This window comes from Populus trichocarpa, chromosome 1 (assembly GCF_000002775.5).
Source record: "Populus trichocarpa isolate Nisqually-1 chromosome 1, P.trichocarpa_v4.1, whole genome shotgun sequence".
Lineage (NCBI taxonomy): Eukaryota > Viridiplantae > Streptophyta > Magnoliopsida > Malpighiales > Salicaceae > Populus > Populus trichocarpa.
The window spans coordinates 31,538,995-31,557,020 of NC_037285.2; the positions used below are offsets into that span (position 1 = coordinate 31,538,995).

General features: G+C 31.5%; 2 protein-coding genes across 2 annotated transcripts; both read left to right on the forward strand.

Annotated features, from left to right (window-relative positions):
• Positions 1–3,009: 3,009 nt before the first annotated feature.
• Positions 3,010–5,908, forward strand: LOC7465024 (protein RBL). The gene is made up of 5 exons (XM_002300185.4): positions 3,010–3,292; positions 3,407–3,505; positions 3,743–4,827; positions 4,902–5,160; positions 5,617–5,908. The coding sequence occupies exons 1-5, from the start codon at positions 3,274–3,276 to the stop codon at positions 5,796–5,798; spliced, it is 1,644 nt and encodes a 547-aa protein (XP_002300221.2). The 5' UTR covers positions 3,010–3,273; the 3' UTR covers positions 5,799–5,908.
• Positions 5,909–11,647: 5,739 nt separating this feature from the next.
• Positions 11,648–17,048, forward strand: LOC7492043 (MACPF domain-containing protein At4g24290). Its single transcript, XM_002300183.4, has 7 exons — positions 11,648–12,206; positions 12,837–13,075; positions 14,388–14,586; positions 14,713–14,778; positions 14,963–15,146; positions 15,468–15,634; positions 16,139–17,048. The coding sequence occupies exons 1-7, from the start codon at positions 11,955–11,957 to the stop codon at positions 16,823–16,825; spliced, it is 1,794 nt and encodes a 597-aa protein (XP_002300219.2). The 5' UTR covers positions 11,648–11,954; the 3' UTR covers positions 16,826–17,048.
• The last annotated feature ends 978 nt before the right edge of the window (positions 17,049–18,026 follow it).

Sequence of the window (18,026 nt, forward strand, 5' to 3'; positions counted from 1 at the left end):
ATATAAATAATCTATCAAATTATAAATATCTTTCATTTTCACCCGTATGATGTTAATCTTTCAAACTTGGTTTTTATTCTTCTAATTGCTACTTATTTTCTTTAGAATCATTTTTAAAATTGGTTTTTTTTTTCAAATTTCATCCTCTTTGGATTTTTTTCCTATCAAATTTTTTCCTCATTCTTTTTGTTGCTATTGTTCTTTTGCTTTTGCATGTTTTTTTTTTTTGATATTTTTTCATCAATTTCATCATTCAAAATTAAATTGGTTAAAAATTAAGTTTATTGATTTAACCTGAGTCTAAGACTCCATGGGTTGTGAGTTTTAGAGACTATACCTTGTTTAGGAGGAGGTTCACCCGATTTTGCTTGGTTTTTTTTTTTTTTAAGGTGATGTTTTTTTATCCTTTTTTTTAATTCTATTATTTTTTTTCAATTTGCCTACCATTTCTTTTTTCAATTTCACTCCTTACCATTTTTTAATCTATGAAATTATAAATATTTTTTAATTTCACCCTCCATGATTTTTTTATACTTTAAATTTGGTTCTTATTCTTTTAATTGCTATTTATTTTCTTTAGATTCATTTTTTAAATTGTTTTTCTTTCAAATTTCATCCTTCTTAGGTTTTTTTTTATCAAATTTTATCCCCATTTTTTCTTCTCTTTTATTTTTTTGCTTTTGCAAGTTTTTTTTAATAATATTTTTTCACCGATTTCATCATTTAAAAATAAATTTGTTGATTATTGATCTTTTTGGTTGAATCTGGGTCTAAGTTTTTACGAGTTGCGATTTTTAGAGTATAGATCAGGTTTAAGAGGTTTGTCCAGGTTTGTTTGTTTGCTTTTTATGATGTTTTTTTTTATCATTCTTTTTTTTTATGGTTTCCCTTCTATTAAGCTGGCCCTTACAAATTTTTTTTAATTTCATCCCCTACTAATTTTTAATATATAAATTATCTATCAAAGTATAGATGTTTTTCAAATTTACCCCTATGATTTTTTAATCATTCGAATTTGATCTTGATTATGTTAATTGCTATTTATTTTATCTAGGATGATTTTAATTTTTGTCAAATTTTATCCTCGTTGCGGTTTTTTTCTGTTAAACTTTATCCACATTCTTCTCATTTCTGTGTTTTATTTTTCTTTTGGAGGTTTTTTAATTCATATTTTTTTTCACAAATTCATCATTCAAAATTAAATTTATTAAGAGTTAAGCTTTTTGATTGAACCCATATCCAATACTTCACAAGCTGCAAGTTTTAAAGATTAGACCGAGTTTAGGAGATTCCTAAGTTTGCTTTTTTTTTTTAAATTGGGGTTTTCTTATATTTTATCCTCTTTTTTTGTTTTATTTCTGTATTTGTTTAAGATTTTATTCTATTGGGTTAGCCCTATAAAACTTTTTTTTTTCAATTTCACCCCCTATCATTTTTTTTATCTATAAATAATCTATCAAATTATAAATATTTTTCAATTCCATCCCCTATTATTTTTTAACCTTTTTAAATTTGGTGTTCATTCTTTTAATTGTTATTTATTTTGTTTGAGATCATTTTGTTTTCAAGTTTCATCATTCTTAGGTTTTTTACTCTCAAATTTTATCTTTATTCTTTTTGTTGTAATTTTTTTTGCTTTTATAAGTTTTTTAATTAATATTTTTTCAATGACTACATCCTTCAAAATTAAATTGGTTGAGAGTTAAGCTTCTCTATTAAACTCGAGTCCATGATTTAACGAGTTGTAAGTTTTAGAGATTAAACTAAGTTTAGGAGGTTCGTCTAGGTTTACTTTGTTGTTTTTCATTTTTTAAGCTGATTTTTTTGGAGTTTTTCTTTGTTTTGTTTTCTTAATTTTTCATTTTATTAGTTTAATATTGAATTGTTTGATAATCTGGATAGGATCTTGTTTGGTTCTTTTTTTTTTTGTCTTGTCGGTTATTGTATTTTTTTCCATATTATTTAACTTGCCAATTGAACCAATAACTTGGAACTTGGATTTTTTTTACCCTAACATTTTTTTATGGCATAAAAATTTTTGTTCAACGAAGCGCGAGCTACAAATTTAGTAGTATAAACAAAAAGAGGTAGTGTTTTTACTGTTTACCATCTCACAAAACACTATTTATTATATGATGTTTTTTTTCCCTTTTTTTTTCTATATCTATATTTATTTCCCTAATTTTATATTTCAAACTTTAGTTTATTGGAGATTGAGTATCATAATTTATTGTAGTTTGCTTTATATGTGGTTAGTTCGATCTCATAACCTGTATCACGAGTTTGACAAGTTAACTTGGTAGACTCGAGTGTTTTTTTCTTATTTTAATTGATATTTTTTTTCAATTTCATCATTTAACATTGAATTGATTGAAAATTAGGCTTCATGATTTATTTTGGTTTTATTTTCTATGAGGTTATCTCGGTCTCATGACTCGGATCGCGGATTTGACGGGTTAACTTAGTTGACTCGAGTTTTTAGTTTTGTCTTTTTTAGATAATATTTTTTTCAATCTCATCCTTCAACATGAAGTTATGAATTAGACTTCATGATTTTATTTTGGCTTGTTTCTATGAAGTTATCTCGGTCGTATGATTTGGGTCACGTGTTTTACGGGTTAACCCGAGTAGACTCGTTTTATTATGTCCTGTTTTTAGATTGATTTTTTATAACTTTCAACCTTTAACAATGAATTTATTAAAAATTAAGTTTTATAATTTGTTTTGATTTATTTTCTATTAGGTTATCACAATCTTATAAACTTAGTCGTAGTTTGACAAGTTCACTCAGATTAATTCAAATTATTATTTTTACTTTTGAATTCATCAAGTTAATCAAGTTACATTGGATTAAACTCCTTATAATTTAAATTTTTTTATTATAAAGATATAAACAATGACAAAATGTTTTTTTTTTTCAAAATAATTTTAATCCGAACTGTGTGGATAACGGTGTAGTAAATAAATAAAAATAACTATAAAATGAGCTATAGTGACATGCATTCGATCTCTCTTTTCTCCCTCGCTCCCTCTCTCTCTCTCTCGGAATTGAACAGAACTAAACTTCTCTTTTATGTCTCCTCCTCGACAAAACCTCCTCCTCCGCCTCCGCTTCCTCCGCCGCCACTCTCCGCCGCCATTCTCCTTCTCACTCTCTCCCTTCGACCTCACTTACTACACTAGAAAAATTAAACAAACATAAAAGCAAAGTTCCTTTCTTTTTAAGCTTATTATCAGCAACATAGCAATTAGGGAAAATTCATCAACTCATCCATGAATGCTCCAATAATTGGTCAGCTCTCTCTCTCTATCTCCTTTTCATTTTTTTATTTTATTTCTGGGTTTTCTTTTTTGTACACAAATATTATGTTTTACCAAATTTATTTTGTTGGGTTTTATCGAAAAGATCCACTGCAAGGAGATTTTCCAGAAGTGATAGAGGAGTATTTGCAACATGGGCTTATGAAATGTATTGCTTTTAATCGTCGCGGCACGCTTCTTGCTGGTACGTGATTAAAACTTTATGCTTTTAAATAATGTAGGTACTAGTAGCTAGATAAGCTATTGTGGGTGTTGCTTATTTTTGCTAGTTTGATTGTTCTTTGATAAGGAAGCCATTTCTTGCTGCCTGTTCTTTTATGCCGTATTTATTTTTATCGATTTTAATTTTAGCTACTTGTAGAAATGTGTGTGTATTGTTCGAAGATATTCTGATTTCCTAATTGTTTCTATCTTCTTTCAGCTGGATGCACTGATGGAAGTTGTGTTATTTGGGACTTTGAGACCAGGGGAATTGCAAAAGAGCTCCGGGATAAAGATTGTGTTGCTGCCATAACAAGTGTCTGTTGGTCGAAGTATGGTCATCGAATTCTTGTGTCTGCTGCTGACAAATCACTAACACTTTGGGATGTTGTCAGTGGAGAGAAGATTACTCGCATTACTCTTCAGCAAACCCCACTACTAGCTCGGCTACATTCTGGATCCTCTACTCCATCTCTCTGCCTGGCATGCCCACTTTCATCTGCTCCCATCATTGTAGATTTAAACACAGGAAACACCACTTTGCTACCAGTTACAGTAGCTGATGTGGACAATGGACTTGCCCCACCATCACGTAACAAGCCCACAGATGGTCTCCCTTTCACTCCCACTGCCGCATGCTTTAACAAGTGTGGGGATCTGGTTTATGTGGGAAATTCCAAAGGAGAAATACTTATAATAGATCCCAAAAGCATTCAAGTGCATGCCATGGTTCCCACTCCCGGTGGTGCTGTGATTAAGAACATAGTTTTCAGCAGAAATGGACAGTTTCTTCTTACAAATTCAAATGACCGGACAATTAGGATATATGAAAATCTTCTTCCTCTTAAAGATGGTCTCATGGCTTTAGAGGACCTGAACAAGACTCTTGATGAGGTAGCTGGTGTCGAGAGAATGAAGGTTGTTGGATCAAGGTGCTTAGCACTTTTCCGGGAATTCCAGGATATCATCACCAAAGTGCACTGGAAAGCGCCTTGTTTCAGTGGTGATGGGGAATGGGTTATTGGTGGTTCTGCGAGCAAGGGAGAGCACAAGATCTACATATGGGATAGAGCTGGACATCTTGTAAAAATCCTTGAAGGTCCAAAAGAAGCATTGATTGATTTAGCCTGGCATCCTGTTCACCCTATTATTGTCTCTGTTTCATTGACTGGCTTGGTTTATATTTGGGCTAAGGACCATACTGAGAACTGGAGTGCATTTGCCCCAGACTTCAAAGAGCTAGAGGAAAATGAAGAGTACGTGGAACGTGAAGATGAATTTGATCTGATACCTGGAACTGAAAAGGTAAACACAAACAGGCTGGTTGAGCAAGTCTTCCGTCCATTTCTATGTTTCTCAAAATATATGTATGGTTGCAGGTAAAAGAATCAGATATTAATCAAGATGATGAAGTTGATATTGTAACAGTGGAGAAAGATGCTTTCAGTGATTCAGATGTGTCTCAAGAAGAACTGTGTTTCTTGCCAGCTACCCCTTGTCCTGACGTTCTTGAGCAACAAGATAAGTGTGTGGGAAGTTCTTCAAAGCTGGTGGATTCAAATAATTCTGGTTCCCCTCTGTCTGAAGAAGCTGAACAGAATGGACAAGCAACGAACCATGCATCAAGTCCTCTTGAAGGTAACACCATGCCTATCTTTAAAGATTTTTAAGTGGTGATTTTTGTATAACTAATGATTATGCTGTGAGGTTTGTCAATATTCTCGATTCATACCATGAACTGGGAATAAAGATTTATCTTAAAACTTTTAACATTTTCCATATACCTGATTTTTTAATAATTGTAAAACACAGTATACTTATCTTCTGGGAAAATGCTGTCTGTGTATGATAGTTGACTTTGGTTATCAGTTTTTTTTGTTTGGTGTGGGCGGGGGGAGGAGGCAAGGAGAATGATTTTCTATATGAAAAATGAAATTATATAATTTTAGCAGATGGAAATCTGGTTATATTACGCTTAAAACTCTTTAGGCTTTTGGTGTTAGAGTCTTCAAGCAAGTTGACTCTGAGTGTTCTATGTTAGTTTATTTGTTTAATTGATGACTAACTCTTATGTTGCAATGGACTCTCTTACAGAGGACACGGGAGGGACACGCATGAAGAGAAAACGGAAACCTTCTGAAAAGGGGTTGGTATTGCAGGCGGGGAAGGTCGGGAAACCATTGAAATCTTCTGGTAGATTGTCAAAATTAAAAAGTAAACCTGATACTGATCTGGATATTGGTAATGGAATGTACGGGGATGGTATTTCTGACTGAGTATCATTAATTATAATTGACATGCATCTATTATTTGTATCTGCAAGCTTCCTTATCCATAAGGAAAACTCTAGCATCAGTTATTATTCAGACATTTTTGCTCCATCAAATCTGCTTACTTGTCATCATATTGTTCACAAGTAGCTAAACGTGATTTAGAGCATGTTTGACAGTGTGGTTGCGGGTGCTTTTCAAATAACTTTTCGTGCCAAAATGCATGCCAATGATGTTTTTTTATTTTTTAAAAATTATTTTTGACATCAGCACATCAAAACAATCTAAAACGTACAAACCATATTAAATTTTAGCAAAAAAAAAAAAAAACAAAATTTCAAATTTTTTGGGAACGCAGGTTCAAACGCGTTCCCAAACGTTATCTTAGAAGCCCAACAACGTGTCACACAACCATCTCAACCTAATAATTTAAGCTATTAGGTGAGGTCTCATGATATAATTTATATTATTCTCTAACACACCCCTTTAAGTGAAAGCCCTTTGGGCTTGAAACTTGCACAAGCTCACTTTACCTTGTGCTTAATTTTTATCAAATAAATAGGGATGATGAGATTCGAACTCGTGACTGCTTTGTCATCAAGGCTCTGATACCATGTCAAAGAACCATTTTAACCCAATAGCTTAAGCTGTTAAGTGAGGTCTCATGATATAATTTATATTATTCTCTAACACAACGGTCTTGAAATTCTTTGACATTAGTTTAGAACTGAGAACTCATGGACAGCAGCATCATTTGTATTTACATTAATACTCATTCTTTATTTTCTTTTCTTTAGAGAACCTCTTTTTTGTTATGTTTTTGGTTTTCGAAGAGATTTTTCTGATTCATCTATAATTTTTTTTTTTTATCTTTTGAATGGATGAACTATATCTTTTAAAATAAAAATTTTTTATTTTCATATAATATTTCTAAGATGTGTAGCCTTACATAATATTTTTTTTCTTTTTATTTTATTTAATCAATTTAATGTATTTGTCTATTTTTATTATTGTTTGATTGAATAAAACAAATATTGTAATAAAACAATTTAGCAAACATAACCGGGTATATATCCCGTCTTGTGAGATTAAATATCTTAATTTACACTTGTCTCTTAATTTTTAAGTTTTATTTTTAAGTATCGTTAATAATTTTTTATTTATTTATTAACACACATAATTCTTGGTTTATTTGATTACATGTATGCATTTTTTTTTAACTACAGAAATGCATTGAAAAAGCATGCATATAAAATTTTTTTATAAGAAAATAAAATATCTGACTCGTAGCGGAGCACGAGTTACATAACTAATTATTAACAATACACTAAAACATATAAGGAAAGAACTGTAGCAATGAATAATACTTTGCTCGTATTTTTTAGTGTGTTTCTAAAAAAACATTTGCCTTTTTTTTTCTTTGATTTTTTTTCAATCAATATTTTTTTTTTAACTTTTATCCTTTAATATTAGATTTTATTATTGGCTTATCCCACTTTCATGACATGGATAACAAATTTGACAGGTTAACCTGGTTGGCTAGGGCTTTTTTTTTCTTCCTTTATTTAACTTTTCCCTCATTTCCATCATTTAATATTGGGTTAATTGAGAATTAGATTTTTGTTTTATTTGCTTTTTATCAGGTTATTCCGGATTCATGACTAGGAAATAATGCATAATGAGTTAACCAGAGTTGACTTAAGTTGTTTTTTGTTTTTTTTTTAATTAAGATTTTTTTCAATTTTATCATTCAATATTAGGTCGGTTAGGAATTGAGCTTCATAATCTCTTTTGATTTGTTTTCTATGAGGATATTTTGGTCTCATGATCAACGTCGCGGGTTTTGGTATTTTAACCCAGGTTAAATTAGGTCGTTATTTTATTTTATTTTTTAAGAGGTTATCTCAGTTTCATGTTCTTCAATACTAGATTTGCTTTTTATTGGGTTGTCCTCGTTTCATGACCCGGGTTGCAGCTTTGGTATGTTAATTCAATTGACTCAGTTTTTTTTAATTGACTTTTTTTTCTCAATTTCATCATTTAATATTGTGTTTGATTGAGAATTAGGTTTCATTATTTATTTCGGTTTGACTTTTATGAGGTTATTCTGGCCTCATGACCTAGGAATAATGCTTAATGGGTTAACCCATATTGACCTGGCTCATTTTTTGTGTTATTTTTTAATTAATTTTTTTTACAAATTTCATCATTCAATATTGGATCCTACATAATCAATTGAGAATTAAGTTTCATAATTTATTTTCATTTGCCTTTTATGGGGTTATCTCAGTCTCATAACTAGAGTCGTAAATTTGAAAAGTTAATCATGGTTAAATCAGGTTGTTTTTTTTTTCCTATAAGGTTATCTCGGTCTCATGACCTAGGGCATGAATTCGGTGGATTGACTTGGGTCATTTTTTAAATTTTTTAAATTGATTTTTTTATTCTTTTGCTTCAACATTGAATTGATTGAGAATTGAACTTTGTAATTTATTTTGATTTTTTTTCTAAGGGGTTATATCGGTTATTATCTAAGTCGCAAGTTTGACAAGTTAACTCGAGTCATTTTTTTAAGTTCTTTTTTAATTGATTTTATTTTTCAATTTTATCTTTTAATATTCGGTGGATTGAAAATTTAGCTTTATAATTTGTTTTGATTTGCTTTTTATAGGGTTTATCATAGTCTCATAACCCAAATCATGGATTTGACATGTTAACTCGGGTTGACCCAAGTAAATCCAATGTGTTGTTATCTTATTAAAAAAAGATGTCTTCTTGAAATTTTTTTGAGTCAAATTACGTTTTTACATATCATTCGGGTTATTCGTAAACCCTTAAATTCAACCAGATTGCATTGAGTTAACCCCCATACAATTTAAATTTTTTTTCACTAAAAAAAATAACAATATCTGAATATTTTTTTACGTTCAAGAAACATTTGACCCGGTCCACAGCGCAGGGCAAGTCAATGATCAAGTTAACACTATTCATGAATATAGAATAAAAAATTAAGTATAAAGATTGAGATTTTGATTTTTTTTTTTTTACCACGAAGGAGTGTGATTTAAAATTCTCAAAAAAAAGAAGGAGTGATTTAAAATATAAGACATTTAAAAATTTGTGTAACTAAAAGAAAAAAGGAAATTCTCAAATTAGTCCCAAAGTATTTGCTAATTTTCAATCACAATCCTCAAACTAGAAGCATTCTCAATTAAGCTTCTTTCTATTAGTTTTGGGTCCTAACAACCATATCGGTTAATGATTTTCCATCTAAAATGCATATTCTACGCATTGAAACGATGCTATTTGAAAATAATATGATTTTATTTTTATGTTAAAAAGTCTTGTGATGATTTTAGATAAGGGGATCCAATTGAGGAGCTCTAGAGGTAAGGGATCTAAATGAAAAATATTATTAGATTAAGAACCAAATTTAAAATAAATATATGGCCAAGGTTCAAGAAAAAAATCCTGCACTTGTGCTTGTGTATCTCTTGGAAGAGCCGAGGCAATTGTCCTAGGGCAGACAAAGTGGAAAAGTGTCTCATATGAAAAAGAACAACAATTATCTCTTTTCTTCCTTAACTCCTTCTATTTTATTAAACAACTACCACTAATCACCCTTTTCACAATTTTGAAGGCATTAAAAAATTAAATTGACCAGAATACTATCAACTAGGTAGTAGAATACTCTTGAAAGTCTTGGCTTGTTTAATAAACAAATTAAAGAAAAACATTGACCGAGTTGTAGACTATGCAACTTCAAGGATCAAAGCATAAGAAATCGACAACAACATAGACCGAACAAGCATTAAATTATGAGTATGTACATAACGTTTCTTGAATAGTAAAATGTCGATATTTTTTTTTGGTTCTTACCCGGGTATCCTCACATCGTTTTAAAGAGTGAGACTAGTCTTGTTCGGGATTTGTGGCTGCCCCTCCCAATAAATACGTTTTTTAGGGATCAAACTTGTATTTTCACCCTTACAGATATATAACAGCGCCTTAATCACTATGATTTGGTTGTTTTTATTTATTAATAATTAATAATTATTAAAGTTTGTTTTCATCTTGAAAATGACATATTATTGAGTCCTAGCCACACAGTTAAATGGACTTTCGATTGAAACAAAAATAAACAAATAAATTTATTCTCAAAATCATCATTTTAACTATGACTTTAAAGAAAGAAATGAGTCTCATATATAACAATCTAGAAATGAATACCGTGTCTAAAACCTAATTGAGAAATATTCCTCGCACATAAATGCATGTTTGAAAGTGTGGTGGCGGTTGCTTTTCAAAGTGTTTTTTATTTAAAAATATATCAAAATAATATTTTTTTTAAAAAAAATATTTTTGATATCAACACATCAAAACGATCTGAAAAAATTAAAAAAATAAATTTAAGCAAAAACAAAAGTTTCACAATTTAGTAGAACGCCGTTTGCACCGCGTTTTCAAACGGGCACGAAAACTATCCAAGGATATCCCAACTCTTTTTTTTATTTAAAAAAAGTAATAAAATATCTTCAATATTAAAGATCAAATTAAAATTATTATAAGAAAAGGACCAGATTAAAATTCAGTGTATAGTAGGGAGACCAAATTTGTACCATATTAATGTTACTGCCCTTTAAAAAATGGAAAGGAACAAGAAAGTTAACATTACACAATATAATAAATCAGATGAGTTTTTGCATGCTTTTGTATATTTAATGCCTCATGTAATATTGACGTTAGATTAAAGATAAATATTACGAAATAGAACTAGAAGTTATAATTAAAAAAATTAAAAGAGAAATTACCGAAATTAACACATAAAACAAAGTTTTTTTCATTTTTGTTGACCAAATGACAAAAAAAATTCAATTTAATCCATGAAGTTTTAATTTATGCATTATTTAGTCCCTATTATTTTATGTGTTTACCTTTCAATCCTAAACTTTATTTTTATCACATTTTAGTCTTTAAATATTGAAAAAAGAGAGAGAAAATTACTAGAAAATAGAAAGAAAAGAGAAAGGATTTGGCCAACCACTTTTTAACCACATGAAAATTCAATTTTGATGTAAGAAAAGAGTTTAAAGAAGGTAGTTTTGTCATTCAAACATGTTAAAAAAAGTAGATTAAACCTTGAATTGTTTTATTTGGTTTGATTTTGGACTTTTAAAATTATTAGAGAGTTTTTTAGGTTGAAAATGAGTTTATTAAGTTTACAAAATATTTTTGAGATATTCTTAATTAAAAACAAATTAAAATTTAAAGTTTTGAGATGTAAGCTTGACTATTTTTCTAATCTTAATTAATTTTATTTTTAATTAATATCCCTCTCATTTTAACTTTTTTAGGTTAATAATTAATCTTTTGGATAGTATAACTTCATGATATTTTAATTAAATTATTATAATTTATTTTTAAATTTATCTTCTATTAAATTTTAGAAAACTAAGTTTTATTTTAATGATGCATTTATAACAAAAGAAAATCATATGTACTTATCATTTAATATTAATCTTCAAGATAAATAAAAAAAAAAGCATATGAAATATAAAGATAATCATGATAAAATATTTCCATGTATATTTATTTTTATTTTTTTACAAAGATGATCAATTTCTTATTTTATTATTTAATTAATATTCATAATCCTTTTACGATTTGTAAATCCATTTTAAAGATATATATACTTTTTATTTCTCTTTTTTTATATATAATGTATTATAATACTGTCAACTTCTTCTCTTATATTTTACTCGAACTTGAAATTTTACTCAACATGCCGGATACATTTATCCATCAAAAATTAAAATAGCAGCATATGATGTGGGATTCAGCTTTTCCTGAAGAAAGAAAGAACCAAAGCAGTAGCTGAGGCTGCACAAAACCTCTGACTTGATCTCCAGCCACTTTCACACCTAACCTTGAAGCTCCAAATAAAAGAATTATAAACAAAATTATCAAACACACAAAAAATCAAACCTTGACCATTATATTCTCTTTAGCATTCATTCAACCACGACAACTTTTGTTGAATAACAACAAATGTAATGTTAACGACAAGAAAGACCCAAAAAGACTTAATCTTTTATGGGACTTAAACCAAAAAAACAAAGAAAGTAATCTAAAGCCTTGAGGGAAAGATTGTAACTTGTAAGAATGAGTAGTGCAAAGAAAGCTGCAGAAGCAGCTATAGAAGCAATTGGCTTGGGATATGATCTGGGTTTTGATTTAAGGCTTAAGTATTGCAAGAAAAACTCACCAAGATTGATAGTGATTAATGATGATGATAAGCACGTGCGTAATATGGTGATTCCTGGTGGGTTTTCTCTTCCTAATGTTCCTAAATCTATCAAATGTGATAAAGGCGAGCGTTTGAGGTTTAGCTCTGATGTTCTTTCTTTTCAACAGGTAAAAAGAACTCACCTTTCCTTCGTTCTTTTTGCTCATGTTGCTGTCCACTTGTGCTCTATTTTGAAATCTTATGTCCAAGTTTCTGTCTTGTTGTGTTTATGTATATTGAGTTTGTAGTCCAAGTACCTGTCTTTGTGTGTGCTTTGATGAAAAACAAAGTTTTAACAATTTGGCTAAAATTTTAGCTGTCTCTCTTGAGTGATGCTGTCTCTCTTGAGTGATGAGCCCAATTGAATTTTTTTTGTTGATTTTGTAACATCAGCTAATTTTCTTTAAGAAAAAAAAATGTTAGGATTGATTGTTCTTTGCTTCATTAAGGCACTTAAGAACTTTTTCTTTCTTTGTTTCTTCTTATAATTTAGTGATAGCTTCTGATTGACTTGATGGTCAAGTTTGAGGGATTTGAATATCAGTGTCGAAACAAAAAGGGAAATTTCTGCAATGAGGTGTCTAAACTGGCCTGAGGGTGCAGTTGGTTGAAAATTGTATGGGATCAACTGGGAAGTAGATATGAAAATTGCTCTGCATTCAAGAGAAAGTTAAATTTGTTTTAATTTAAAATGGTGTTTGGTTAAAGATACAAGTGACTGGATTCATCGGTTCACAGTGTTTTCACTTTGCTTGTAGATGTCAGAGCAGTTTAACCAGGAACTATCTCTTTCTGGAAAAATTCCTTCGGGCCATTTCAATGCCGCGTTTGAATTTGCAGGAGTTTGGCAGAAAGATGCTGCCAATACTAAAGCCCTTGCTTTTGATGGTGTAAACATCACACTTTACAGCATTGCACTAGAGAAATCGCAGGTTGTGCTATGTGATCATGTTAAAGAAGCTGTACCGTCATCTTGGGAACCTGCTGCATTGGCAAGGTGAGATTCTGCAGCTTCTAGAACATGTGTTTAAAGAGCTGAGGATGAGGTTGTCCATTTATAACTTCAAATCGCAGGTTGTGCTACGTGATCAGAAGAGCATGCTTTTTTCTTCTTCTTTTTTGCATTTGCACACCATTTCTAAGCTAGTAATGATTCTGAAAATATAATTACACCAATATTGATTATAGCAATCGTGGCATGGTAAGCCCAGGAAATTTTACAGCTACTGGTTGAAGTTAGCATAACAAGAACATATTGTGTGATCCTGGTCTGATGAAATTTTTTAGCTACAACACCGTGTGTAGTTTTTGTAAGTTCGGATGTAAAGTTCATGACCAAACAACCATCCTTGGAGGCGATAGCCTGATGTTAACTTAATTAGTGGGGTAATGCCTGAAATACATTTCTACCTGCAAACAATGGATAAAACTTTATATAAAAGTATTGAACATATGAGATGGAAAATAATGGTGGATTTTAGAAATCCTATTGTTTATGTATTTCATTAGCACCACAGGATTTTATCATCAATTTCACTTTGCAAACAGGAGAAGTTTTTGAAAGATTTCTAGATTTTATATAGCTTGTTTTGTAGACTAGTTAGTTAGCCGAAGTGATTGTGGGCCAATTATTCAAGGTCTGTTATGCTCGTGACCTCTTAGTAGTAGTAGTACAGTTCCTGTTTTGTTGTGTGGAGTTATTTACATGGCTTTGCTGATATAAAGGGAGGGAATGGACACTAAGGTGTTTAGAAGACCCAATAGTTTCCTATGTACAAGGCACTGGGAGTTTGTTATAAATAAGATGACTTCGTACTTCTGAAGAAAAACCTGGGCTGCGTAGTTTCTGTAACTGTAACTCGAGAAAGATAAAATGTTGCATGGTTGTGACCACATATGGCTGAAGTGCTTAACATATATGTAGCTGGTATAGGCACTCATTGAACAAAAGTAAGTGTTCTTATCTCTCGCTTGCAGAATCAATCACCTTGCCTTTTCCTATATCAATAATGGATTTGCAATGGGGTAAATTACCAAAAAGTTTGATTCTGCTATTCAACTATGATATTTTTTTGCCTTGTTGGAGTGTCTGTACTTTGTCATGTGCATTTACTTTATAGACTAACTGAGTATATTGCATTAGTAGAAGTTTAGCTTGTTTATGACACGTATTATATTGATAATTGGTTATATGCCTTGTACAACTGAACTCAAAAGACATGCACTTTCTCTGACCGTTTAACGCTGTATATTACAGATAATTGGTGTATCCTTGACAACTTTGAGCATACTTCTCTGTTTCTTTACAGGTTTATTGAGAAGTATGGTACACACGCTATTGTCGGCATCAAAATGGGGGGAAAGGACATGATATATATGAAGCAGCAGCATTCATCACCTCTCCAACCTGTTGATGTGCAGAAAAAATTAAAGGACATGGCTGACAAAATGTTTATAGATGGTGGAAGGAGTACCATGAACTCTGATAAATTTTATGATAGAGAAAAGGTATGAAGAAAAGTCCATCCACGCCTTCCCTCTTAAATTGACATGAATGAAATCCAAGTGAACTCAAAAGACAACTTTTCGGCAATAAATTTTACAGGTAGCTTAATTTGGTCTTTTTTTTACCAGCTTGTCAAGCATCAGGAGCTGGCATTCATGGACCAATTTCCATCCAGCTCTTCTTCCCACACTGAGGTACACCTTTTGGAAATGTGTAATAGCTTCCTAGCTGCCTACCATTCCACAAATGACATAATTAAATTTGATTTTAACCGCCATAGATTATGCAGTGGTTCGTATTTAAGTTTGATCGACTCTGCTTTTTTCTTTTTCCTCTTTCCAGTTCTGACTTCTGTTCAAATTTGTATTTATTTTGAAGGATATTAAATTCATAAGTAAGCGTAAAGGTGGAATGGTTAAAAACCTACCACACAATGAGTGGTGTCAAACTGTTCAGTCTGAACCTGATGTCATCTCAATGTCATTTGTGCCAATCACATCATTACTGAGTGGAATCAACGGGAGTGGATTTTTGACCCATGCCATTAATCTCTATATCCGATGTAAGCATGGAATTTCTTCTCAGTTTGCATGTTGATGTAGTGCATGTTGTGGAGTTGAGATTGTGATAGTGCACATTCATTGCGTTTCTATGGGATGCTTGCCGAAGAAAATGCTTTCCAAAGCTGAACCGGAACTACTGTTTATTTAAGTGATCAACAAATAACAATGAGTTTCATGTGGTGTTTTATCAAAATATGACAGCTATTTTAAAAAAAAGTTAATGGATTTCCGCTCATTCACTGAATGATTTATCGCTTTTTATTTTTTCCGGTTTGCTCAGCTCTTAACTGTTGTTTGGTTTGACCTGTTTCCGAGTGAAGATAAGCCACCAATTGAAGAATTACACCAGTTTTTGGAGTTTCAGCTTCCAAGGCAATGGGCACCAGTATTTGGTGAGCTTGCCCTTGGTCCTGACAGGAAGCAACAAAGTAATGCATCTTTGCAGTTCAGCCTAATGGGTCCTAAGCTTTACGTTAATACATCACCAGTAATGCTCTTACCATGGTGTGAGATTTTCATGTTTTGCTTTGTGGGATTTTTGTTTCCTTTCATTCGTTAGGGCCTTGAACTTTATTTTCAATATTGTCCTTCTTTTCCATTCAAGTAACGAAGCTCATTCCATTGTCAGTCATCATATATGAGATCATAATGCCCCTTGGAAAGTAATTGCCTCTCAAAGCTATCATAAATCTTGTCTCAGTTTTCCATTGAAGATCAAGAATAGAAAAACCACACTTTACAAAGGAAAACTAGGTATCCTAATTTTTTTTATCAGCATTGTTCTAGATTAGATACAAGTCAAACCAAGCTACATTTCCTATGTAGTCATATTAACCATCGTAAGTGATTGATTTGGTCTGAAAGTGGTGGTTCCATTGACTGCTGCATCTCGTCTGTTCTCCTAGTTGCAGTAAATATCTATAAAAAGTGAAAGTGGATGATACCCAGCACAATTCTATCGTACTAATCTTTTTGGTACAATACATGACAGGTCAATGTGGGGAAGAAGCCGGTTACTGGTCTTCGACTGTACTTGGAAGGGAAAAGAAGCAACTGCTTAGCAATCCACTTGCAGCACCTTTCTTCACTGCCAAAGACCTTCCAACTTGCAGATGAACGAAATGGCAACATCTCAGATCCCTCCTCTGACCAAAGATATTATGAGAAGTTGAAATGGAAGAGTTTCTCGCATATCTGCACAGCCCCTGTTGAGTCAGATGATGATCTCTCGATTGTCACTGGAGCTGAGTTTGAAGTTGGAGAATCTGGTTTGAAAAAAGTCCTATTTTTGCGGCTCCAATTTTCTAAAGTTATGGGTGCCACATCTTTTACGACGTCTGAATGGGATGGTTCCCCTGCCTTGAACCAGAAATCCGGAATAATATCCACATTGATCAGCACTCGTTTCTCAAGTGCTCAAAAACAGCCTCCACCACAACCTGTCGTGAACATAAACTCAGCTGTGTACCCTGGAGGCCCACCAGTTGCTGCGCAGACCCCTAAACTTTTGAAGCTCGTTGACACAACAGAGATTACTAGAGGACCACAAGACTCACCTGGATACTGGGTTGTATCTGGGGCAAAGCTTAATGTAGACAACGGAAAAATCTCTCTTCGAGTCAAGTACTCTCTACTGCCTTCGGTTTCACCGGATGATGATGTATCGATAGAGATGTAGCTTATTATTTTGAAATGGGAGGGCGAAAGAAAGGAACGTTTGATACAGGAAAAAATTGGTTTACAGGGTTTCAGACCGGGCTTGTATTTATAGGGGTAAGAATCTGTATGAGAAATTCAACGGCGGTGGTAGTTCACTGATATCCTATTCTATTGTGTAATTTCTGTAGAGTTCTCATGTTATTTGTGAATATATGAATACCGTCTTGTTTGATAGAAAATAATTTTTTTTTAGAAAATAAATTCCAGAAAAGTAAATTATTTTTCGATGTTTGGTAGTGTAATAAAAAATAAATTGGAAAACATTTTTCAGTGTTTGGTTATGTCATGAAAATAAGCTGGAAAATAACTTATTAATATTTTATTTTTTCCAGTTTATTAAAATAATGAAAAACAAATCTTACAAATTAAACAGTTAAACGAGGATGAAATTGAAAAAAAATATAATTTCATAAATTATCTCAAATAAAATAAATAATAATCAAAATAATAGAAATCAAATCTAAAAAATAAAATAAAATTGAAAGATGAAGAAATTAAAATAATAATAATTAACATTTCATAAATTATTTTAAATAAAATAAGTTTGAATAAGGATCAAATTTGATAGATAAAAAATTTCAATAAGAAAATGATAAGGGAAAAGCAAATAACAACTATAAAAATAAGGACCAAAGTTAATATAAAAATTAAATTTTAAGAGATGAAATTGAAAAATAAATATTCAATACAAAATATATATAGCAATCAAAAGTTTAAGGATCAAATTTGACATAATCAGCAAATAATATGACATTTTTTTCACAACTTTTGAAAAGTGTTTTTCGCTCAAATTTTTCAGGAAAACACTTTCCTGGAAACCAAGCCAAATTTTTCTTTGACTGAAAAGTGTTTTTTGTTGACCAACTTTTCTAATGGCAAACAAATATAGAAAAGTTTGAAAAGTAATTTTCAGGAAACAAACATGGCATAATGTTGAAGATTCTTGGCATTTTTGGAACCGAATAGAATTTTCCAAAGTGAGGAGTTTGAACCCAAGACCACTAGGAAAGGGGAGGAATGAGTACTGGTTGAGCATCAAGTTCATTAGCAAGAAATGTGCGAGCTACACTGGCATGCATGTGAGATAAGTGACTGTTAGTGTTACTTTCCAATTCACATCCACTTCATCATTTCCTAGTTTATCTATATTCAAAATTGAA

What these genes read in the sequence shown, in the direction of transcription:
- LOC7465024 (XM_002300185.4), top strand. An exon ending in TCGCGGCACGCTTCTTGCTG is followed by an intron (nt 3,506 to 3,742) that starts GTACGTGATTAA and finishes ATCTTCTTTCAG; the next exon opens with CTGGATGCACTGATGGAAGT. An exon ending in TGATACCTGGAACTGAAAAG is followed by an intron (nt 4,828 to 4,901) that starts GTAAACACAAAC and finishes GTATGGTTGCAG; the next exon opens with GTAAAAGAATCAGATATTAA.
- LOC7492043 (XM_002300183.4), top strand. Translation starts at nt 11,955, where the DNA reads ATGAGTAGTGCAAAGAAAGCTGCAGAAGCAGCTATAGAAGCAATTGGC. An exon ending in GAACCTGCTGCATTGGCAAG is followed by an intron (nt 13,076 to 14,387) that starts GTGAGATTCTGC and finishes GTTTCTTTACAG; the next exon opens with GTTTATTGAGAAGTATGGTA. An exon ending in TTTACGTTAATACATCACCA is followed by an intron (nt 15,635 to 16,138) that starts GTAATGCTCTTA and finishes AATACATGACAG; the next exon opens with GTCAATGTGGGGAAGAAGCC.